Source organism: Carcharodon carcharias, chromosome 8 (genome assembly GCF_017639515.1).
Source record: "Carcharodon carcharias isolate sCarCar2 chromosome 8, sCarCar2.pri, whole genome shotgun sequence".
NCBI lineage: Eukaryota > Metazoa > Chordata > Chondrichthyes > Lamniformes > Lamnidae > Carcharodon > Carcharodon carcharias.
The window spans coordinates 127673601-127694386 of record NC_054474.1 but is presented as its reverse complement, the minus strand read 5'-3'; the positions used below and the strand labels follow the sequence as shown (position 1 = coordinate 127694386).

Here is a 20786-nt window from a genome sequence, read left to right as displayed (position 1 = left end):
AAACCCTGCAAATTCCTCCTTTTCAAGTATTTATTCAATTCCCCTTTGACGGTTTCTAATGAATCTGCTTCCAACACTTTTGCAGCCAGTGCATTCCAGCTCATAATTCGCAATGTAAAGAAATTGGTTCAAGCCACACTTCAGAGACTTGAGCACAGAATCAGGGCTGATACTCCAGTGTAGTACTGAAGGAGTGCTATGCTGTTGGAAACGCTGTTATTCTGATGAGACATTAACCAAAGTCCCGCCTGCCCTCTCAGGTGAATGCAAAAAATTTCATGGCACTATTTTGAAGAACAGTATTTCCCTAGCATCCTGGCCAATATTTATCCTTCAAACAACACCTATGAAGAGATTATATGGTCATTATCACACTGCTCTCTGTCAGTAAATTAGCAACAGCACAGTAATGACTACACTTCAGAAAATACTTCATTAACTGTAAAGTGTTTTGGGGCATCCTAAGATCATGAAAGGAAAGGTGCTGTCTAAATGCAAGTCATTCTTTTTAACTCTTTCCAGACTACTGCAACACCACAAAAACCCCTTTGAAGATGAGCAAATCAATGCAAGATTATGTAACTCTTTCGAGTACAAACACGTTTCCATCTGTTCCTATTCAGATGAAGTTACATTGTTTTATAGTTTGCCATTGTGAGATTTGAACTCTTGATCTTGGGGTTACAAGCCCAGTACCACAACCACTTGGCTATTTAATCCAACTGAATGGCCGGCCATCAGGAGGTAGTCGCTGATAAGATACCTGAAAGAGGGAGGCGGCTTTGTTGGCTACCCTGTCATGTCCAATGGCCTTCGAATAGTGAGTGGGGAAGATGGATGCAGAGCTGAATAGAGTTTCCTGCTCTCGTTTCATCAGTTTTCTGTCCCCACTTTCTCATCACAGAATCTGCTTGATGTTGTAACAGCTATTATTAATAAAGGGAACTCAGAAATATTATGCAAGGCTAAAGATTTATATAGGTTACTACTGACTGGGAGGCTTTCGGTTCAAACATTAAAATAGATGACCTCAAAAACATAAAGCTGACTTATGTGCAAAAGCGCACTGATTACATTACGCTGTTTCTCTTAAACCCAATCTTTATCAGATAACAAAGATAAACGCTCCAAACATGTTATGCAAAACACAATATCTGGGCTGCTCAAAGGTTCAGAAATTTTGACGGAACTTCTTTTTAATGACATGACTATTGACGTTCATTGTCTCTGGGTGGCAAAATATATATGAACATAAATCATCCAAAATTTGACTATCCCACAGGGAACAGAGTTACATTATTTCAGATGTCCTTGACCAACATATCAACAAAAATAAATTGCACAGCCACTCCCCAGGAATCCGTCACCAGGCAGCCTTCTCTTCCATCTCATACAGACAGTTGACAATGGTAAATAGGCAGGGAAAACTAACAGGAAAACAAAAATGAACTCTATAGTATCAATCACAATAGATGAAGAAAAATATACATTTGTCTTGCTTGTCTCTTCAGGCTTTTGAAGCTGAAATTTTCTGTGACATTTTTATTTTGTCGTTGAAGTTCTGCACATTTGGCTTAGCTGCAGGCTGGCTGAATGAATATCAGTAGTGTTCAGTCTCCGAAGTAAAATGTAATGAAATAACAGTGATTCTAACTTACCACAATTCATTTACACACAGTTGCAAACTCTAAAATATAGATGAAATCTTTATTCATTCATACACATCATCTACATTATACAGCACATCATCACTTCCAAATCACATGTTGCTGTTACATGGCCGTTCCTTCATCGTTGCTGGGCCAAAATCATGGAACTCTCTGTCTAACAGCAATATGGGCACACCTTCACTACTAGAGCTACAGCTGTTCAAGAAGAAGACCCACAAGCACCTTTACAAGAGCATGTAACAGAAGCTTGTGTTTTGGAAGTGATGATGTGCTATAACCATGGGTGTGCAATATGTGCCGACTTTGCCAGTGATGCCCATATACTGAGAATCACTATTGGAGTAAAGCAGTTCGCCAAGGTTTCATCGATGGCATCTCCCTCTTCTACCACTGAGATGGCTCATGGGAACGCTGTAATTTCCAAATTCCTCCCAAGTCACACACACCATGACCCTGATTTTTTTTTCATTCATTCATGGGATGTGAGCATCATTGTCTGGGCCAGCATTTATTGTCCATTGCTAATTACCCTTGAGAAGGTGGTGGTGAGCAGCCTTCCTTAACCGCTGCAGTCCACGCAGTGCAGATACGCCCACAGTGCTGTTCGGGGAGCATTAGGACAAATGTCACCATGAATTCATCTTCACTAGGTCGGTATGCTTCAGTTCCCCACCCAACACAATTATGGAAACACCATCACTACATGGATTGCAGCAGTTCACTTTCCCAGGGTAACTATGGGTGGTAAATAACTGCGGCTTTGCCAGTCTCACCAGGATCCCTAGGACAAACTTATTTAAAAAATTGGCATCTACCTATTAAAATGCATTCTAAAGTAAATAAAGTGTGTGTAATCTATCCCAGAACTTCACAACATGGAACTCCTTATTTCCCTTAGTCTTTCCTTCCTGAACCAATTTAATAGTAACCAAGATGCAAACTTGGGTTTGCCCAAACACTATTTACGAACTTACTGTGTTTACTCTTTGACTGTTATCTTCTTAATGGCATCTTGCAGCAGTTTTCTTGTTATAAATGAAGCCCAGTCAAGTGATAAGAATCTCTAATTTTTCGAGTATTCTTAAGGCCACCACACAGCAGAGAATAGACAGACAACAACCAGAAAAGGCTAAAGGGATGACCGAAAGCTAAGTAGCAAAGACAGAATCTGGGAGACACTTATAAAGGTGGGATAAGTTGCTAGGTGACCGAGTTTACAGAGAGAATTCCAGAGAGATGGCTGAAAGCTGAAGTGGTTTGTGTACCAATCTCAATTCTCAGATTCCAGGTCACTTAAATAGGGAGGAATGTAACTGCACCTTCACTCTCCTTCAAGATTACAAGATGGAGCCAAGATCCCTTTTTTTTGAGGCATCATTTCAGGAATATTTGATCAGGTTGTACTATTTTTCGTCACCAGGAAGAAGTATTACATTTTAAAGTCAAATTTTGAATAGTTAAGTGCAAATACTTTGTTTCAATTTGGCATATCTGACTGAGAACAGTGACAATCTAGGTTTTCTCTTTCATTTAGGTGAATCACCTCACTTTAATCCGATACATCTTCAAACGTCCATTATAATGTATAAACTGTAACACTGAGGGGGGTAATTTTCACTTCCAGTGAGGGCAAAAAACTAGCAGTAGCTGATAGGCAGTCCATCATACATTCTTCATGGAAAATTGTGCCTGGTGTAAAATGTCAACCGATCCACTACTGGCAGTTTCCAAACCCGCTGAAAGTGAAAATTGGCCTAGAGTGCAAACAAGCTACTTGCTCGCATATGAGCCAACTTTTATCCAGACTTGACATCCACACTGTAACACTTTGCAGCAGGAATCAGCAGACAGTAACTAGCAGAAGGAGCATTCCCCAATTTCTCCAGTTCCCCAGCCCAAAGGTGCTGACGATCATTTTTAGTGCCCCTCTCGCCACCTTAACTAAGATTAGCTTATTCAAAGTGTAGTGGAATCGGAGTAGAGCCCCACACTGGGATGGTGATTTTATTAATCGAGGTACCAGGGAAGTCTGCACTCCACAAAACTAAAATATGGCAGATGCTGGTAAACTGAAATTAAAACCGAAAATGCTGGAAATGCTCAGGCAGCATTGAGAAATAGTTAATGTTTCAGGTCAATGACTTTTTTGATTGACCTTTCTTTTATCAGAACTTCATTGGCTTGTAACCTGAACTGTTTCTCTCTCCACATTGCTGACTTGTTGAAGATGCCGTTTGTATATCCCAATCCATTGCTGCCCAAAGCACAGGGCAGCTCCAAACCAGTTGATTTTTACCAGCTTTAGAAAAAAACCACAGTGCATTAACAGAAGGGACAAAAAGAGGTGCAAAAGTATCCATAACTATAGGAAGTTAGTGTTGAAACCTCTTATTTTCCAGAATAAGACATTTCTCTGAGCCACAGCAACCACAACAGCTATTGATGTGACACAATTATTCTAATTATCATGGTAATGGGCCTGTGATGGTGTTGCCTTTGCAGTAGAGATGCACACTGAAATCAGCAGACAACTTATTAACAGCCTGCAGTTATCTGCAGTACTCCAGGGACAGCGCGTCCTTGTTAGCTAGTGGTAAAAAAGAGATAAAGCTAAAAGCTCGACTCACTGGCAAATAACGATATGCATGACTGGGAAAGTGCTGCTAAATTCCCGGTATTTCTCCGTAATTTCACGAAATAGGATATAGGGCTGGGACTGGGTTTAGAAAGTGTGATAAGGTGGAACACACACTTCAGGAGAGCTGGGAAAGCAAATCAATTACCCCATTTCTATCATAGAAATGGCACAGGCAGCAAGCACACTGTTTCAAAATATATCCACATCATTAGGGAAGTTTTGGAACTGATCACGGCTGATGCTAGGCTCGAGGGCACTGCTGTATGCCTGCAAAGACTTTCACCTGGTAGAAGGTGAAGGGGGGTGCACGTAACAAATTTCAAGTCAGCTTTACATAGCCTTTTAGTGCTGGTCACTCCCGTAATTGATTCCTGTGCCTTGGTTGCCATCAGTAGGTGCCTGCATTGTCCAATATCTGTTCATAAGATTGCATATTCAATAGGTATAAGATGTCATTGTGATCTGGACTGTGTCATTTATACACATCCTCAAGTGCACAACTTCAATCTTTCAGCAGATGGACTGCAACCCTTCAAGCAGGTCAAGGCCTGATCCAAATCTTTAAGCTATTTTTTTTTAAAAGAAACTAACTGAACACACAGAGTGACATTGATAAACAGACCTCTCTAACTTTACCCACATGCAAATAAGGAAAATAATAAACCATGCTGCAAGTTAGAAGTATAACTAGTACTTGCTTTGGTCAGTCTAGCATTGCAACAGGCCAAGAGTTACGTGGGCTTACTCGGCAGTCCTTCTTCTAGTTAGGCAGTCCCTCAGGATTGAGGTTGACAAGCCATGGATCGACTCCCATGAATCACTGGGGTTATTTGACCTCTTCAGGGATACTTTGAGGACATGCCTAAAATGTTTCTACAGTCGTCCTGGGAGTGCCCTGCCATGAATGAGTTCCAAGTAAAGCAGTTGCTTCGGGAGTCAGGTGTCAGGAATATGGGCAGTGGAGCTGGTTCTCAGTGATTAGCACCTCGATGCTGGGCAAGTTGGCTTGGGAGAGGATGCTGCTCTGGAACCATCTTTCTTACCACTTCATTTGGAGGATCTTATGAAGGAACCACTCATGGTACTTCTCCAGTGCTTTGAGGCACCCTCAGTAGGTTGTCCAAGTCTCGAAAGCATTTAGGAGTGTGAGGATCACTGCTGCCGGGTAAACCACACTTTTAGTCTCAGGTCTGCAAACCTGGTCCTGAAACACTCCTTTCCTCAATCAACTGAATGCTGAGCTGACATATTGGAGGCTGCGACTGTGACTATATTCAAGAAAGGAACATAATCCAGATGTGGTAACTACAGAAGTGTCTCCCCACAGGGAAGATCATTGCAAGGATCCTCCTCAGTCGCCTCCTCTCAGTGGCCAAAGAGTTCCTTCCAGAGTCGCAATACAGTTTTTATGCATCGAGAGGCTGCACAGACATAATCTTCACTGTGCAGCAAATCCAAGAAAAATCCAAAGAACTGCACTAACCACTGTGCATGGTCTTTCTCGACCTCACAAAAACCTTTGACTTTGTCAACCATGAAGGCTTATGGAGGATCCTCCTCAAATTTGACCACCCTTGAAAAGTTGTCACCATCCTCTACCCACTCTACAATGACATGCAAAACGTGACTCTCACCATCGGAATTAGCACAAGCCCTAACGCTGTGAATACTAGGGTCAAATAAGACTGTGTCATTGCATCGACTCTCTTCTCCATCTTCCTCACTGCAACGCTGCATCTCATCTCCAGCCAATCACCCACAAGTGTGGAGATAACAGAATAGCAGATTACAGAACTGACAGGACCTTCAAGCCGCCAAAACCAAAGTCACTCCAACCTCAAACACTGAGTTCCAATATGCAGATGACACTTGTGTGTGCACGCTCATTCAGAAACCGAGCTCTAGGTCATTGTCAACTCCTTCTCCAACGCATATAAGAAAATGGGCCTTTCACAAGAAACCTGGAAAACTAAGGTCCTCTTCCAAGCTACCACAGCACAACACCTCCCTACCACCACCACCCTGACAATGATTTAGATCAATGGCGAGATCTGGAAAATGTGGACCATTTTCAACATCTTTCAAGCCTCCTCTCAATGAAGGAAGACATAGACAAACTCAACATTAGTCTTACAGTAAACTAACAATTGTCGTCTTTACCTCAACAGACTACCCTTCCTGACTTTAAACCTGAGTTCACTTCTTTTTATTAGCAGACGTGGTTGGGTTGCTCCTCTGATCTCTTCCCTACTTTGGGTGATTCACCTGTAACACCTGCTCATAGTATCAGAAACTTTCCCAGAGGAATGGACTATAATGAGAACTATCCTGACTACTACCAATGTTGAACTCACATGAATAGTTAATCTCAACAACAGGCATTGAAGATTACAGGGATGCATAAACTATCTTTCACTGTATAATGAACTTTGGTCAGATGTTTTGTCTGAATTCTAATCTATATTTCCCTGCTCTATCATTCGACAATTAATATTTGTATTTACCGAAATGATAGCATTCCAATTCAAATGATATCAGGATCCTCTCAATGGTGAGTTGGACAAAAATGCTGAATTCAACGGTCCATGAACAAGTGCTTTAAGCATCCTTTTTTTTACAATTATTTATTCAGGGGATGTGAGCTTCGCTGGCTAGACCTACATTAATTGCCCATCCCTAGTTGCCCTTGAGAAGGTGGTGGTGAGCTGCCTTCTGGAACTGCTGCTGTCCATCCACACACAAGAATGCTGGTATTGGTGCTCTGACCCCACTTTGAGTGTTGTAACTTAAATTTTTACTGCTTTCATGACTTCATGAAGATTTAGAGAAGAATAGTGAAAAGGTTTCCATTCAACTTTGAACTTGGACAAAGTTAAAAAAAAACTTTGGGTGTTTAGATTCAAACCTGAATGGGAAACATCTTCATGTACCTCCACTAGATATTTTGCGTAGTTTAGGAGGGAGCGAGCCAACCTGTTTCTGGTGCAGGCAAATGGAATCTCTTTGTACATTGAACTGCCGTCAAGGTGGCATGCCTGGCAAGGGGAAATTTGGATCTTTTGCAACGGACATGGGAATCCAAAATCTGAGACTGGTGGGAAACCAGTAGAACAGAGCACTGTTGACAACTGAGTAGCCAAATTGAAATACAGAGGAGAACAGCAATGGCTACATTTCTAAACTTTCAATTTTTTTTTCAATTCTATTGAATTGCCATGTGGCTTCCAAAAATGGCCAGTTGAGCTACAACCCCAGCTTTAACCCAGGCTGGCAAGTTGAAAACTGAGTTTAGAACTGTCTAGATGAAAATATGACTCAAAAAGAGTTAAGATTAAAAATCCATCTGGATTACCTTCTGATGCACTTCTCGTACAAAGATAACATTTAATGAGTCGCTACAAACACCATTGGACTCAGGGATAGTTTCTGCATCACTCTGGTACCACTGGCATAAGATCTCTGGAGCATAGATCACCACTACATGTCCACAGAAATAATTTTAGAATCCCATAACCATGCACATATCTGGCCACAAAAAAAGCCTGTGCCACAACTGCTTGATAAACCAAGTGACCGTCTTGTATCTTGACAACTATCAATCCATAGTCACCTTCAAAGTCAATATCAACTCTCTCCACTGCTCTTTCAAGACACTTTCATGATATCTCTACACAAGCAATGCAGGGAGGTGCCAACTGTACCTCTTAGGGTAAAGAAGCCCAACTCCCTTACTATAATGGTATTGTGGACTCATTAAACACGATAAGGGCTAAGCAAACCTGAGGAGGCAGCACAATGTAGGTTGGCTACACTGGACATACTTGTCAGAATATTCTCCCTCTCCCTCATTGACTGGACAAGTTTGGAGAAATGCAGCTGATGAATTCTCAACCAGGGATTTTCTGTCATGCAGGTCCATACAAATAAGAGTCTAAAAAAAGTTACACAGTGGAATCCCTTCGATTGTTCAACTTTATCAGAATGTGGGCCCATAATGAACTGGGCATTAAAACCCAACGAAACCTGTCTGCCTGTGTCTTTTATAGTCACAGCATGTAAACAGTTAAATATGCAATGAATTGGCAACATATCCTTTTAAAAGACTCTGTTGTGGTCAAACAAGGAATGTGAAAAGAGGGGAGCTATTCGGACCCTCCTCACCTGATTGTAACAACACCATTCTTTTTGTCCTCTGACATTATCACAACCCCCCCATCTAACATCGCATAATCCTGTAAGATGATAGGCAGCGCAGATTCAGGTTCCCCATGTGAGCTCTAAAAGCATTTGTAGAACTGCCTCTGTAATTCTGCGAAAGGGGTGAGGGAATAAACTGCCTTCCTGTAAACATGGGGGCCAATTCTGTAGATTTGCACTGCTGAAAGGGTTGCCAACCGTCCAGGTTTGGCCTGGAGTCACCAAGAATTAAAAATTAATCTCCAGGATGCAACTGCAAATAAACCTAAGCAAAAAATTATAGGAACATTAATACATTTTTATTTTTTTCTAAACTTTTGTTTGATAGGTATAAAAACATTGGACATGGGGGAATAAAAGGCTATTTTTAATTTAACAGTCAACAATCACCCAACCAGAAGATCAAGAGTATCTGTTTTTTCTCATTAGAATCAATGGGAACCACAAGTATGGATGCGTTGGGTGACCAATGATAGAAGCATGGGTTAATAAGATGAATTCTCCAGGAATATCACCAAATAGGGCTGACAAGCGTATCTGTGGGGTTTTATATAAAGTAGCTCCCAGGACACTGACGAAAGCTTCCTCTGAAACCAGATTAAGTTAATTAGAACCATGAAAGTCCTTCATATCTCCCACTTCAGATATAGCCTCAGGGGAATCCTTTTCATGGCAACAACTGCAAGGCCTGCATCAGTAAACCAACTTCAGAAAGATAATCCTCTTGTCTATCAGATCCAAAACTGTTGTTAACATACAGATTGGGGGGCGATAGTGGTGTAGTGATAATGTCACTGGACTAGTAACCCAGAGGCCCGTGCTAATATTCTGAGGGACGTGGGTTCAAATCCCACCATGACAGCTGGGGGAATTTAAATTCAATTAATAAATCTGGAGTTAAAAGTTAGTCTCAGTAATGGTGACCATGAAACTATCATTGGTTATTGTGAAAACCCATCTGCTTCACTAATGCCCTTTAGGGAAGGAAATCTGCCATCCTCACCCAGTCTGGCCTACATGTGACTCCAGACCCACAGCAATGTGGTTGACTCTTAGCTGCCCTCTGAAATAGCCTAGCAAGCTACTCAGTTCAAGTGCAAATTTGAGTTTATCAACGAATACTGACCTTGCCAGTGATACGCACGTCCTATGAAAGAAAGAAGATAATCTGTTTCAGCTACCTCTCTTCTCAGTTTCTAAGTGAGTCCTGCTGCTAATAGAAGTGACTCCAGCATCTGAATACTGTAGGAGCAAGTTCTGATACAAGCACGCATCTCCATCTTCAAGGTATAACTTCAGATAGGAGTGATGCTGAGGGGACAGGGAAGGAAAGGGGGTGGGGGAATGAAAATTGGATTAAAGGGAACAGGAAAAGGGAAATTAAAGGGACAGGATGAAGGAATAATGGCAACTAAATGGCAGGGGAAGATAAAAATAAAGAGAATAGGAAAGGCGGAATGAAGATGAGAAAGCATGAGAGTGGCAATAAAGGAAAAAGGGAAAGTGGGTAAGGTAACAAAAGAAGAAAGCAAAGGGAAAATTAGGGGAAGAAGGAGAATCTGGGAGAAGCATTTCGGAATGGGGAGGAAGAATGCCAGCACTAATTGAGAGGAAAGGTGCCAGCGTGGAGTAGAAAGAGAGGGGGGAAAGAAGCCTGCCCACTTGAACTGGAGGTAGTGGGGGACAAATTACCAGAGAATGAGAATAGCAGCTTTAATGGGGGAAAATTTGCAGAGTACAAACTTGAACTGGGATGAAAGGGGAGATTAGTGTAAGGTACAAGCCTGTGGAAGGTTGGGAGATGGATGAAAGGGTATGGGGATGAATGGGGACTGTCATTATGAAAGTTTGGGAGATGGATGGGGTACCGTCATTGTGAAAGGATGGTGGATGGGATACTGTTGCTGTGAAAGTGTGGGGAGGTTGATGCAGTATTGTTATCGTGAAAGGGTGTGGAGATGGATGGGATAATTTCGCTTATGAAAGGGTGGGGAGATGAATGGGGTACTGTTGTTGTGATGGGGTGGGAGGTAGATAGAATAATGCTGCTATGAAAGGATGGGAGGTGGATAGGGTACTGTCATTGTGAAAAGGTGGGGAAACAGATGGGGTACTGTCACTGTGAAAGGATGTGGAGATGGATGGGGTAATTTCGCTATGAGAGGGCGGGGTAATGGATAGGGTGGGAGATAGATGTGGCACTGTCACTGTAAAGGTGTGGGAAATGGATGTGGTACTGTCACTGTGAAAGTGTGGGAGATGGATGTGCCTCTGTCACTGTGAAAGGGTGGGAGATGGATGTGGCGCTGTCACTGTGAAAGCGTGGGAGATGGATGTGGCGCTGTCACTGTGAAAGTGTGGGAGATGGATGTGGCGCTGTCACTGTGAAAGCGTGGGAGATGGATGTGGCGCTGTCACTGTGAAAGCGTGGGAGATGGATGTGGCGCTGTCATTGTGAAAGGGTGGGAGACGGATGTGGCACTGTCACTGTAAAAGGGTGGGAGATGGATGGGATACTGTCATTGTGAAAGGGTGGGGAAACGCGTGGGATACAGATGGCGGGATTTTCTGCACCCACCTGCGGCTGCGACCTTTTGGTCCGCGCAAGTTAATGGACTTCTGGCTGGGGCGCCGCCTCGCCTGCGAAGGCACCTGCCCGCAACGGGGCCGGAAAACCCCAACCAGGGTCTATGTGAAAAGGTGTCTCTTTTCATTTGTTTTTGGGATGTGAGTGTCCCTGGCATTTATTGACATTTATTGCCAATCCCTATTTTCCTTTGAACTGCTGCTGTCGATGTGGTGTAGATACACCCACAGTGCTGTTAGGAAGGGAGTTCCAGGATTTTGACCCAGTGACAGTGAAGGAATAGTGATATAGTGCCAAGGAAAGTGTATGACTTGGAGGGGAATTTGCAAGAGGTGGTGTTCCCATGTGTCTGTTGCCCTTGTCCTTCCAGGTGGCAGAAGTTTGGGACTCTCTTCTGCAAACAGACATTGACGGTAATTTCAATGCTGAGATTGAGAGTGCAGCGCAGCATCTGAAAATCTGGGTATCTGCTTTTTCCCATCATCATTTTCATTCTTTTCCACATCAGATTCACTTGTAGAATGACTTTGTGCATCTGCTCCAGCCAGAATGGACCTCACCTTGAAGAGCTACAGACTAGCTTTAAGTAGAGCAAATTAATATCAATATTGGGCCTGCATTGATGCCTGCAGCCAATGAAGAGCAAGAGAAGCCTTGGCTTCAAACAGAAACCACCATAAAGAGCAGGCAGCACAAGATTAGCATGCTGTATGGATTCAACTCAGTAGGCATAGGTTAACTGTGCATTGTGATTCCCCATAACCGTTTTTGGGGGAATAACCAATTTAATTGCTAGAGTGTCAGAATTACCACCTCTACCTTTATAACAGCTAACTTGCTGTCCCAACCACGAACAGTCATAATGCTGGTGGTAGATTTATTAAGGTGGCAATCAAGTTAATGCATTGGAGAAGGGATTGCACTGCAACATTGTACCATGGCTACCAGAGATTTTGGCATATAAGTCGACCTTTGAAGCTTCGAAGAATCCTTCCAAAAACAGGAGTCAATTTATACACCAAATATAAAAGTGAATCGCTGGCCTGGGTGTGGGTTGTCACTATTTTGAAGTGTCAGTGGCATTTGATGCAAAGAGTGGGCATGTCTTAAACTCCCAGGCATCTTCGCAGTACAGCCTATATCATCTCCTCGATCCCTTGTGCCCAGTTATAAGGTGCCGGTAAGTAAAACATGCATTTGTGAGATGAAATATTGAGGCTGACTACAAATGCGAATATAACATGTCACGGCTGAAAAAGGAGGTGGGTTGACTCTGTTATAAGTTGTTGGGGCGTAGTTCGGTGGGTCTTATTCATAGTATTTATGGTCTTAGGTCATTCAACAGCAAGTATTTGTTAACTACAAGAAACTATATAACAGGTACAGTAAAAGTCTAAGCTAGGAGCTGCCTCCATGCTTGTTTCCACACAGTGCTCTGTCCAACCCTATACTGACCCCTAGGTGCGGGTCATGTGTTCTTTTACATCACTGTGTGGGAGGTACTGTACACAGTCCCACATTGACCTTTTATGTGCCAGCCCCCGAAACAACAGACTCGTACACTCTGAGTATATGTAAAAATATGATTTTTGGGATTGATAAAATAGGGTTGTTTTATATCTCAGATCGATTTATAAGCTGCAATTTACGGTATCTAAGCCACCTCTGCAAAAATCAGATCAATGTTTTCTCTTCCAAATGTATTCAACAGTGAATCATGCCCAGCAGATATAGAGATTGAGGCTGAAGCAATGTCATAAACACCAAGGTTCACACACCTCTGTCCAGGGAGGGATGAAAATGTCATGGATAACCTCAGAGAAGTTGTCACCACAATTTAGAACATCAAAAGCAATTCATCCCATTTCAAAAGAAACAGAACAGCACAATAATACTGTGATTCTGATATCCACTCCTCTCACGAGGCCCCGGACCCCAATCAGCACAATGTTACCAACATTCATGACTTTGCAATGAATTATTGACTTTGCATGATTTTTTTAATGTGCTTGATCCACAAGGCAAGGAGACAGTGACAGGCAATCTCTCTCCCTCTAGGCGTCAGCTGTGATTCAGCCCCTGGTGGCCTGGTCAACATTTATTCCATATACAACATCACTAAAAACAAATTATCTGGTTATTGGCGCATTGCTGTTTGCGGCCCCTGCTCTGTGCAAATTGGTTGCCACAATTTCTTACATTTCAACTGCTTCTACATGTTAGCAACTATTTAATTGGCTGCAAAGCACTTTTGAGACACCCTAAAGTTGTGAAAGGCACTATATGGAAGTTGGTGCAAAAACAAAAATTGCTGGAAAAACTCAGCAGGTCTGATAGCATCTGTGGAGAGAAAGACAGAGTTAACTTTTCGAGTCTGTGTGACTTCTTCAGAACTAAAGAGAAGTAAAAATGTGGTGAAATATATACTGTTTAAGAGGGGGATGGGACAGGTGAAGCTGGATAGAAGGCCAATGATAGGTGGAGGCAAAGGAGAGATTGCAAAAGATGTCATAAACAAAAGGTTGAAGGGGTGTTGATGGTGGTGATACTGCCTAAAGGAGGTGCTAATGGTGACATTAAGAGTAGCAAGCAGGATGAGCAAGTTACAGATGGTTCTAGTGGGGGTGGGGTGGGGAGAGGGGACGGTGTGGGAGAAAAGATCAAAATAGGCTAAAAGGTTAGGATAAAACAATGAATGAAAATAAACTTTAAAAATAATAATAATAGAAATAGGTGGGTAAAATATATATATAAAAATTAAAAAATAAATATTTGAAAAAAGGGATCAAAAAGGTGTGAGGATAGAGGAGAGAGTTCATGATCTGAAGTTGTTGAATTCAATGTTAAGTCCAGAAGTCTATAAAGTGCCCAATCAGCAGCTGAGGTGCTGTTCCTCTAGTTTGCGTTGAGCTTCACTGGAGCATTGCAGCAGGCCAAGGACAGACATGTAGGCATGAGAGTTGGTCTTTTTCTATCCCCAGTGATTCATTTACACTGCAACACAGAATCAATAAATTACGAGTAAAGTCATGAATGCTGCCCTGCTTGATCCCCAGAAAGGGTCGCTCGAGGTCCATGCCCCCTTGACCCTCCATGATGTTGTTATGAAGTTAAATTTGGATCACAAGGGTTAATTCCTCAACATACAGCAATTACTGAATCAGGGCAAAGCAGTTAACAGGTTGGTGTTTCTCACACAGCAAACTTGACATAATGGTGATTCTCCATTAGGAGCTCCTCCAGATATTGACACCTGTTTTGTTAAACTGACTCTCATTCACTGAGCACACCAAGGGTCAAACAATGGTCTGACACAGGCAACAAGTGGTGGTAGTTGAGATTCGTGAGCTAACAAATAACAACTTGTATTTATATAGTGCCGGGTACCAAAGTTAAAATGTCCCAAGATACTTGGCAAAAGTGTTACCAAACAAAATTTGACCCTGAGCAACATAAAGGGATATAAATGCAGATGACCACAAGCTTAGTCAAAGTAGTAAGTTTTAAAGAATATCTTAATGGAGAAAAGAGAAACATGGAGAGAGAGAGAGAGAGAGGCAGGGGGCAGCAAGAAAACAGCATGGCATAAAGCACAACAGGAGACAGTGAGAATTCACCGCGAGAGTGGCAGGAAGGAGCGAGAACACAACAGGGCAGAAAGCAGCTATTCCACCAGGAGCCAGTCTATGGGTTCAGAGCCCCTGCTTGGAAAGAAAAAGAGAGGTGTGGCATCACAGGGAAGCAGGTAAGTTACTGGCTGGTGGGGATTTCCTATTTATCTTACCTAAACTAGGGAATAAACTGGTGAGTCTTATTTCCTTTTTTTAAAGTAAGGTTTACTACTACTAATAATGTGTATTACGTATTGTGGGTTTCATTAGTATGAATAAAATTTATTAGTATTGGTAAAGTTTATCAATGGTAGTGAGGCTCATTAGTGTTGATAACAATTTATTAGCTGCAGCAAGGTTATTAACTAACTGATAAAGAAATGGTAGGGTTGCTCCAACCTCAAACTCACCCAATATCCACCATGTACAGACCTTAAGAGCCATGTTAAGATGAAATAGAATAATGTCCTTAACATCTATAACAATAGTAAAACACGCCATTCATGAAAGCCCATTCAAAATATTTAAATCCCCTAAAGTACTTGATCCTGTGTAAAAACAGACTTGTATTCAAAACTCTGCATCAAAGATGGCCATTCCTTTAATAACCTCTCTGAGCTTTCAATCAAACAGTGAACTTAGCATCCCCTGAGATAATTATAAGTTATGGAACGCAGCCAAGCATTGAGGATGACATATTATTAGATCCCTTGATGTAATGTCAACATGTAGCTGTTAGGATAGATTTTTTTTTCAACTCTCACTGACACAGGCAGCCTATTCTTAAAAAAATCAAGGGCAGGGGATTCAAATAGCTTCATGGTTTGAGTTTTTTTAACTCTCACTGACACAGGCAGTGAAACATTCTTTGTTAATGGGATGGGTATATAGATAACTTTACAGCTTGACAGTTCTACAGATCCCATCTACCCTTCAAGCGCATTTACAACTACTCTAAAAATTTGTAACTCCCACAATGCGAGGAAAGTCCTTGCTATAACAAAAATGGGATTGTTTGAACTCAGCACTGAGATCCAATGGCCCTGCTGAGTTCAGGTTTCCATCATGTGTGAATCATACCCTATCTCTTTCCACTACTGACAAAAATGGGATGTCAGAAGTGGGGGCAGGATTTCCAGGTCCAGGTCCTGTCTACCAGTTTGAAGCCTCTGAAGTTTCCATGACTCCATGAAAATTCGGGCCAGAGTCCCCCACACCCATTAACCCCACGTACAGAAATACCCATGTACCTGTTAACATATCTGATGCTCCCATCTCTACCCATCTCCACCACCTCCCTGTGGTTCAGAGATCAACCAACATCTGTGCCCCATTTTCAAGTTGCTCCACAGACTCACCACACCCTATATGGGCAAACTCCAGCTAAACAAATCAGTGTACACTCCACTCCCCTCACTCCAGGTTATTGCTCAGCACCACCCTCTCTATCTTGTTGTTTTTAAGAGATTTCTAAAAGTCCATCTTTTCATCCATCTTTTCAACCACATATTCAGTTTTGCGCTGTCAAGCAGCTTAGTCATTGTTCACCATGCACTTCCCCCTGCAAAAGAGTTCCAAGGCGTTGGGTGTAATTTTGAGCACATATAGCAGGGCCATTACCAGATCAGGAACCCAATGAAATCCCCAGCAGGCTTTGCTGTGGCTCTTTAACGGAAGCATGGTATTAGCATCCCGCTTCTAGATTTCCCGACCAACCAAGGAGACTGACTGCGATCAACTCTAAATGTTTCGACAGGAGGTTTTCTAATTAAAGGGACAATGGCATAGGTTACAAGGGGTCACCAGCACTTAAACTTTAGAGGCTGCAGTACCCAAAGGAATGAAGAGAAGAACCGGGAAGGCTGCTCCCCTGGTCCCCTCGGAGGTCCTGCTGCAGGCTCTGAGGAGGTGCAGAGAAATGAGCTCTTCCAAGTATGGGAGGAAGAGGAGAGCCGACCAAGCAAGCGTGGATAGAAGCGGCCGAGGAAATCAGCACCCTCCTACCTGGAAAAAGTGTACCAAGAGAATCCAGGGCCTCGGGAGGCCATGACAGGTGAGTGGCATAACTCTTTCAGATGCCAAGCTCTGCATTCTGACTTTCCCAGCATCCTCCTGCACTGCACACCTTGGGTCAACACACCTTGCAGCTCCACTCGTTCCTCTCTCCCCTAGCACCTTACATCTCCATCTGAAGAGCCAACACTCACACGCACCCTTAACCTATTGTTTTCTCACAATCGTGCTTCACAATTGCTCTCCACAAACGTTGCCCTTCTCTCCTCACAAGCCACTTTGAACACTCACACCTCTCTGCATTCTCTTCTTGCAGAGGAAGTGAGCACAAAATCTCAGGGAAAGGCAGAGTCCGGTGAGGGGCATGGCCCTCCAGTAACAGGCAACTTGACAGTCACTGGCAATACCTACCCACCTGCTCTACTGGACAGGTCTTGTTCCAGAAAGCTGAAATATCAGCAGTGACCTGCCGTGAGCAGCCAAATTACCTGAGGCATCTTTCGCTCAGTGGGAGATGGTGATGTAATGGCAATGTCACTGAACTAGTACTACAGAGGATTAGGCAAATGCCCTGGAGACATGTGTTCAAATCCCACCCTGGCAATTAATAAAATATAGAACTGGAAGATAGCATCAGTGATGGTGACCGTGAAACTATAGTCGATTATTGTTGTTTTATATATATAGTTGATTATTATTGTTCACTGATGTCCTTTAAGGAAGGAAACTGCCATCCTTATCTGGTTTGGGCTATATGCGACTCCAGATCCGCAGTAAAGTGACTGACTCTTAACTAGCCTCTGAAATAGCACTCAGTTCAAGGGTCATAGGAATGGGCAACAAATGCTGGCCTTGCCAGCGAAGCTCACATCCCATGAAAGAATAAAGGAAAAAAAAGACATATTGAGAGTTGATTCTCTGTTGGGGGTCTCACCGCCTTCCAGCTGGATCACTGGGTCTATCCCCCCTGCCTTGTGGAGAGGGGCTGCGGAGAAGGTAGCAGGTGCTGGTGTTGCTTCCCATCTATCCCCACAGAAGAGGTGGAAGGTGGAACTGCATACATTGCTCCCATGCCGTAGAAGCAGGGAAATGTAGCTGAAGGTGAGTGAAGTGCTAGACAGGTGAAGTACTTTCCAAGAAGTTGGCAAACACCTGTCAAGCAATGAAAGCACTCTCTGGGAAGGAGTGCTTTAAACAGCAGCCTCTCACCTGGCCACAGGTGGAGCTCTTCAGTTTCACTGATCAAAGGTTTCCCAACCTGTCAGTTTCACAGAAGATCTCTGCATTGCGCACTCATCTCAGTGATGCTGGCGTGTTTTTAACGGGTCAGGAAATAGGTCTGCTGGCTATTGAAGCCAGAATGCAGAATTAAAATAAGACTTATTTACCTATTATAATATTTAAAAGCCTTACCGACAGCTGCACAGGAGTTTCCCCATTCACTTTCAATCCACTCCGGGTGAGATGTTGTTGGGGGTCCTGACCCAGTATCATTTTTGGGGATTCAACTCCCTGTATGCACCCAAACTCATCTCCCCTTGGCCATCAAAATTCACTGGAGGAGGGAATTACCTAAAGAATTTCAAACTCATACTTTGCATTCTGAGATAATGGAGGGGCGGGGATGGGAAAAAGGGTCAAATGAAGATTAGGAGATTTGAGATGAATTAAAAATCTAGTGCTGTGACAGCTAAGTAAACCACAATAAACCTCTTGGCATGATTGATCAATAGAATTAAGCCTCCTGTCATCAAGAAACCACTTGGCTTAAAGAAAATAGTTGATGTATGGCTCTGTAATTAGAGCAGTGATTTATTATTGCTCCGATTCCCAACATTTTACTGCCTCCCAAGTCTTTCTATGTAAATTAGAGTCCTGAGATAGCAAACTGCTCTGTCAAGGTTAAGTGTGGAATTTTATAGAAATTGTGACTTATCAAGTCACTTCCTTTACTCCATTGAAAATAATGCAGATTAGTCCCCCAATACACTTGGTTCCATACATTCCTGTAATTATTATAGGCTATCATACCTTTCTCATTTTCAGAGAGGTAATATAATCCATAATGCTTTCAGTTCCCAATGAAAGCCCCAGGTGGGATCTGCTATGATATTCAGTTTGTAAATTAACTCCTAGAAAATGATATTTTTTTTAAACACATGGAAACCAAATCATTGAACCATCCTTCCATTACCTCCATCTCTCCAACAAGCGCCTCTGGATCATAGTTGTCTGTGGCATTACTGGATCCTGCCAGACCAAGAGCCTGAGCCAACAACTGGACAAGCATCTGTCTGTGCGTCACTTTTTCTGGGTCACTCAGTGCCTTATGAATCAGTCCTCCTTCCAGCTTCCTCCAGCCTCCCAGTAGATGCTCCTGAAACACAAATCTTTCTCTCAATAAATGCATCACGCAGTCCCTTGAGTCTGATTTCCCCACATAAGCATTAGCAACATTTTGGAAGTGAGAAAAAAAATCTTGACATAAATGGCAGGAAATTGAAAGTTACTCATTATTCTTTCCTGGATCAGAACTCAAAATTATGTTAGCGCTACAGGTATTATATATTTTGGAGCAGGGTTTTGTACACTGTGCCAGGTATGGGGACTAGGGGGATTCTTGAACTTAAAGAGCTAAAACAGCACAAACAGGATGGGCCAAATGGTCATCATCTTTGCTGCACAGTGCCACACAAGATCAGGAACATGTTAAATACAAGACTACTACCTCTGCTCGACCTCAAAAGCGAGTCTTCACCACTCCCCGCCACTGACCTTAGATCTTTAATGTTTGCTAAACCAACATGAATTGCTTTTTAAAAATAAAAACAAAAAAACTGCGGATGCTGGAAATCCAAAACAAAAACAGAAGTACCTGGAAAAACTCAGCAGGTCTGGCAGCATCGGCGGAGAAGAAAAGAGTTGACGTTTCGAGTCCTCATGACCCTTCGACAGATCTGTCGAAGGGTCATGAGGACTCGAAACGTCAACTCTTTTCTTCTCCGCCGATGCTGCCAGACCTGCTGAGTTTTTCCAGGTACTTCTGTTTTTGTTATGAATTGCTTTTTGTTTCCTACGCCAACCACTCCTGCATCCTCTTAGAGTAAGATCATCACTCAGCATTAATTTATGCTGAATTACTACAAGCATGGTTCTGATCATCCTACATTCTAGGAAGACGTAAACTTTCCCAGAGGGCTCAAAAGGACACATTGCACACGCTCCCCCTCCAAAGCATTTAAATATCTGATTATTACTACCAATATATCTGTCATTTAGAAGGAAAGAAAGAAAGGGATCAAAACCAAGCTCTGGACATGGTTTCCCACCTACTCTTTTTTGTGGGTTCATTCTGAAAACTGCCGTTTTAACTGCAACATTCATCAGGATGCCAACAAGAGCTGATTATATTGAGAATAAAAGCAGTAAATTGTGAATGACAGGAAAAAAAACCTTCAGGAAATCATTAAGATGTAAGTCATTGGTCTGTTGTTTGCCCATCAAGTTTAAGTAACACTAACGCCTCATTTGTCACAGAATCACAGAATTGTTACAGCAGAACAGGCCATTCAGCCCATCATTAGTTAAGCTTCATGTGCAACATTGGCACAATTACACAAAAATCAATAAATGTTGGTTCTTGGTGATCAGTATGAATCTACTGAACAGAAGAGTTTAAAAAATTGAGGCAAAGACGACTTGGTTAGGAGTTAACTAAATTGAGAAAGCAAAGAAAGGATATGAAAATATATTGGCAGGTAAAATCAAAGAAAACCCAAAGATGTTTTATCAGAACATTAAGAGCAAGATATAACTAAGGAAAGGCCAGGGCCTATTAGGCATGAACAAGGCTACATATGTGTGGATATAGAAGATGTGGGCAGGTTTCTCAATAAACAGTGTGCCTCTGTCTTTAGTAAGGTGAGGGATGATGCAGACATTCTAGCTAAAGAGGAAAAGTGTGAAATATTAGATACAATAAGCATAATGAGAGAGAAAGAACTGGAGGGACTGTCATCCTTGAAGGTGGATAAATCACCAGGGCTGGAAGGATTGTATCCCAGGCTGTT

The 20786-nt window shown here is 42.5% G+C and overlaps 1 protein-coding gene across 11 annotated transcripts in view; it reads right to left on the bottom strand.

The window, feature by feature from the left end:
* Positions 1-20786, bottom strand: part of abca2 (ATP-binding cassette, sub-family A (ABC1), member 2) — a 592304-nt gene that overhangs the window by 275748 nt on the left and 295770 nt on the right. For 10 of the 11 annotated variants that reach the window (XR_005943747.1, XM_041193236.1, XM_041193243.1 and 7 more), the window contains one exon: positions 18911-19093. Coding sequence is in view for 9 of the 11 variants with exons in the window: in XM_041193236.1 (XP_041049170.1) it covers positions 18911-19093 (183 nt within the window). In the remaining 2 variants the exon portion in view is untranslated. Of the gene's footprint in view, positions 1-18910; positions 19094-20786 lie in introns of those variants that run through there. The other variant, XM_041193242.1, reaches the window with a different exon arrangement.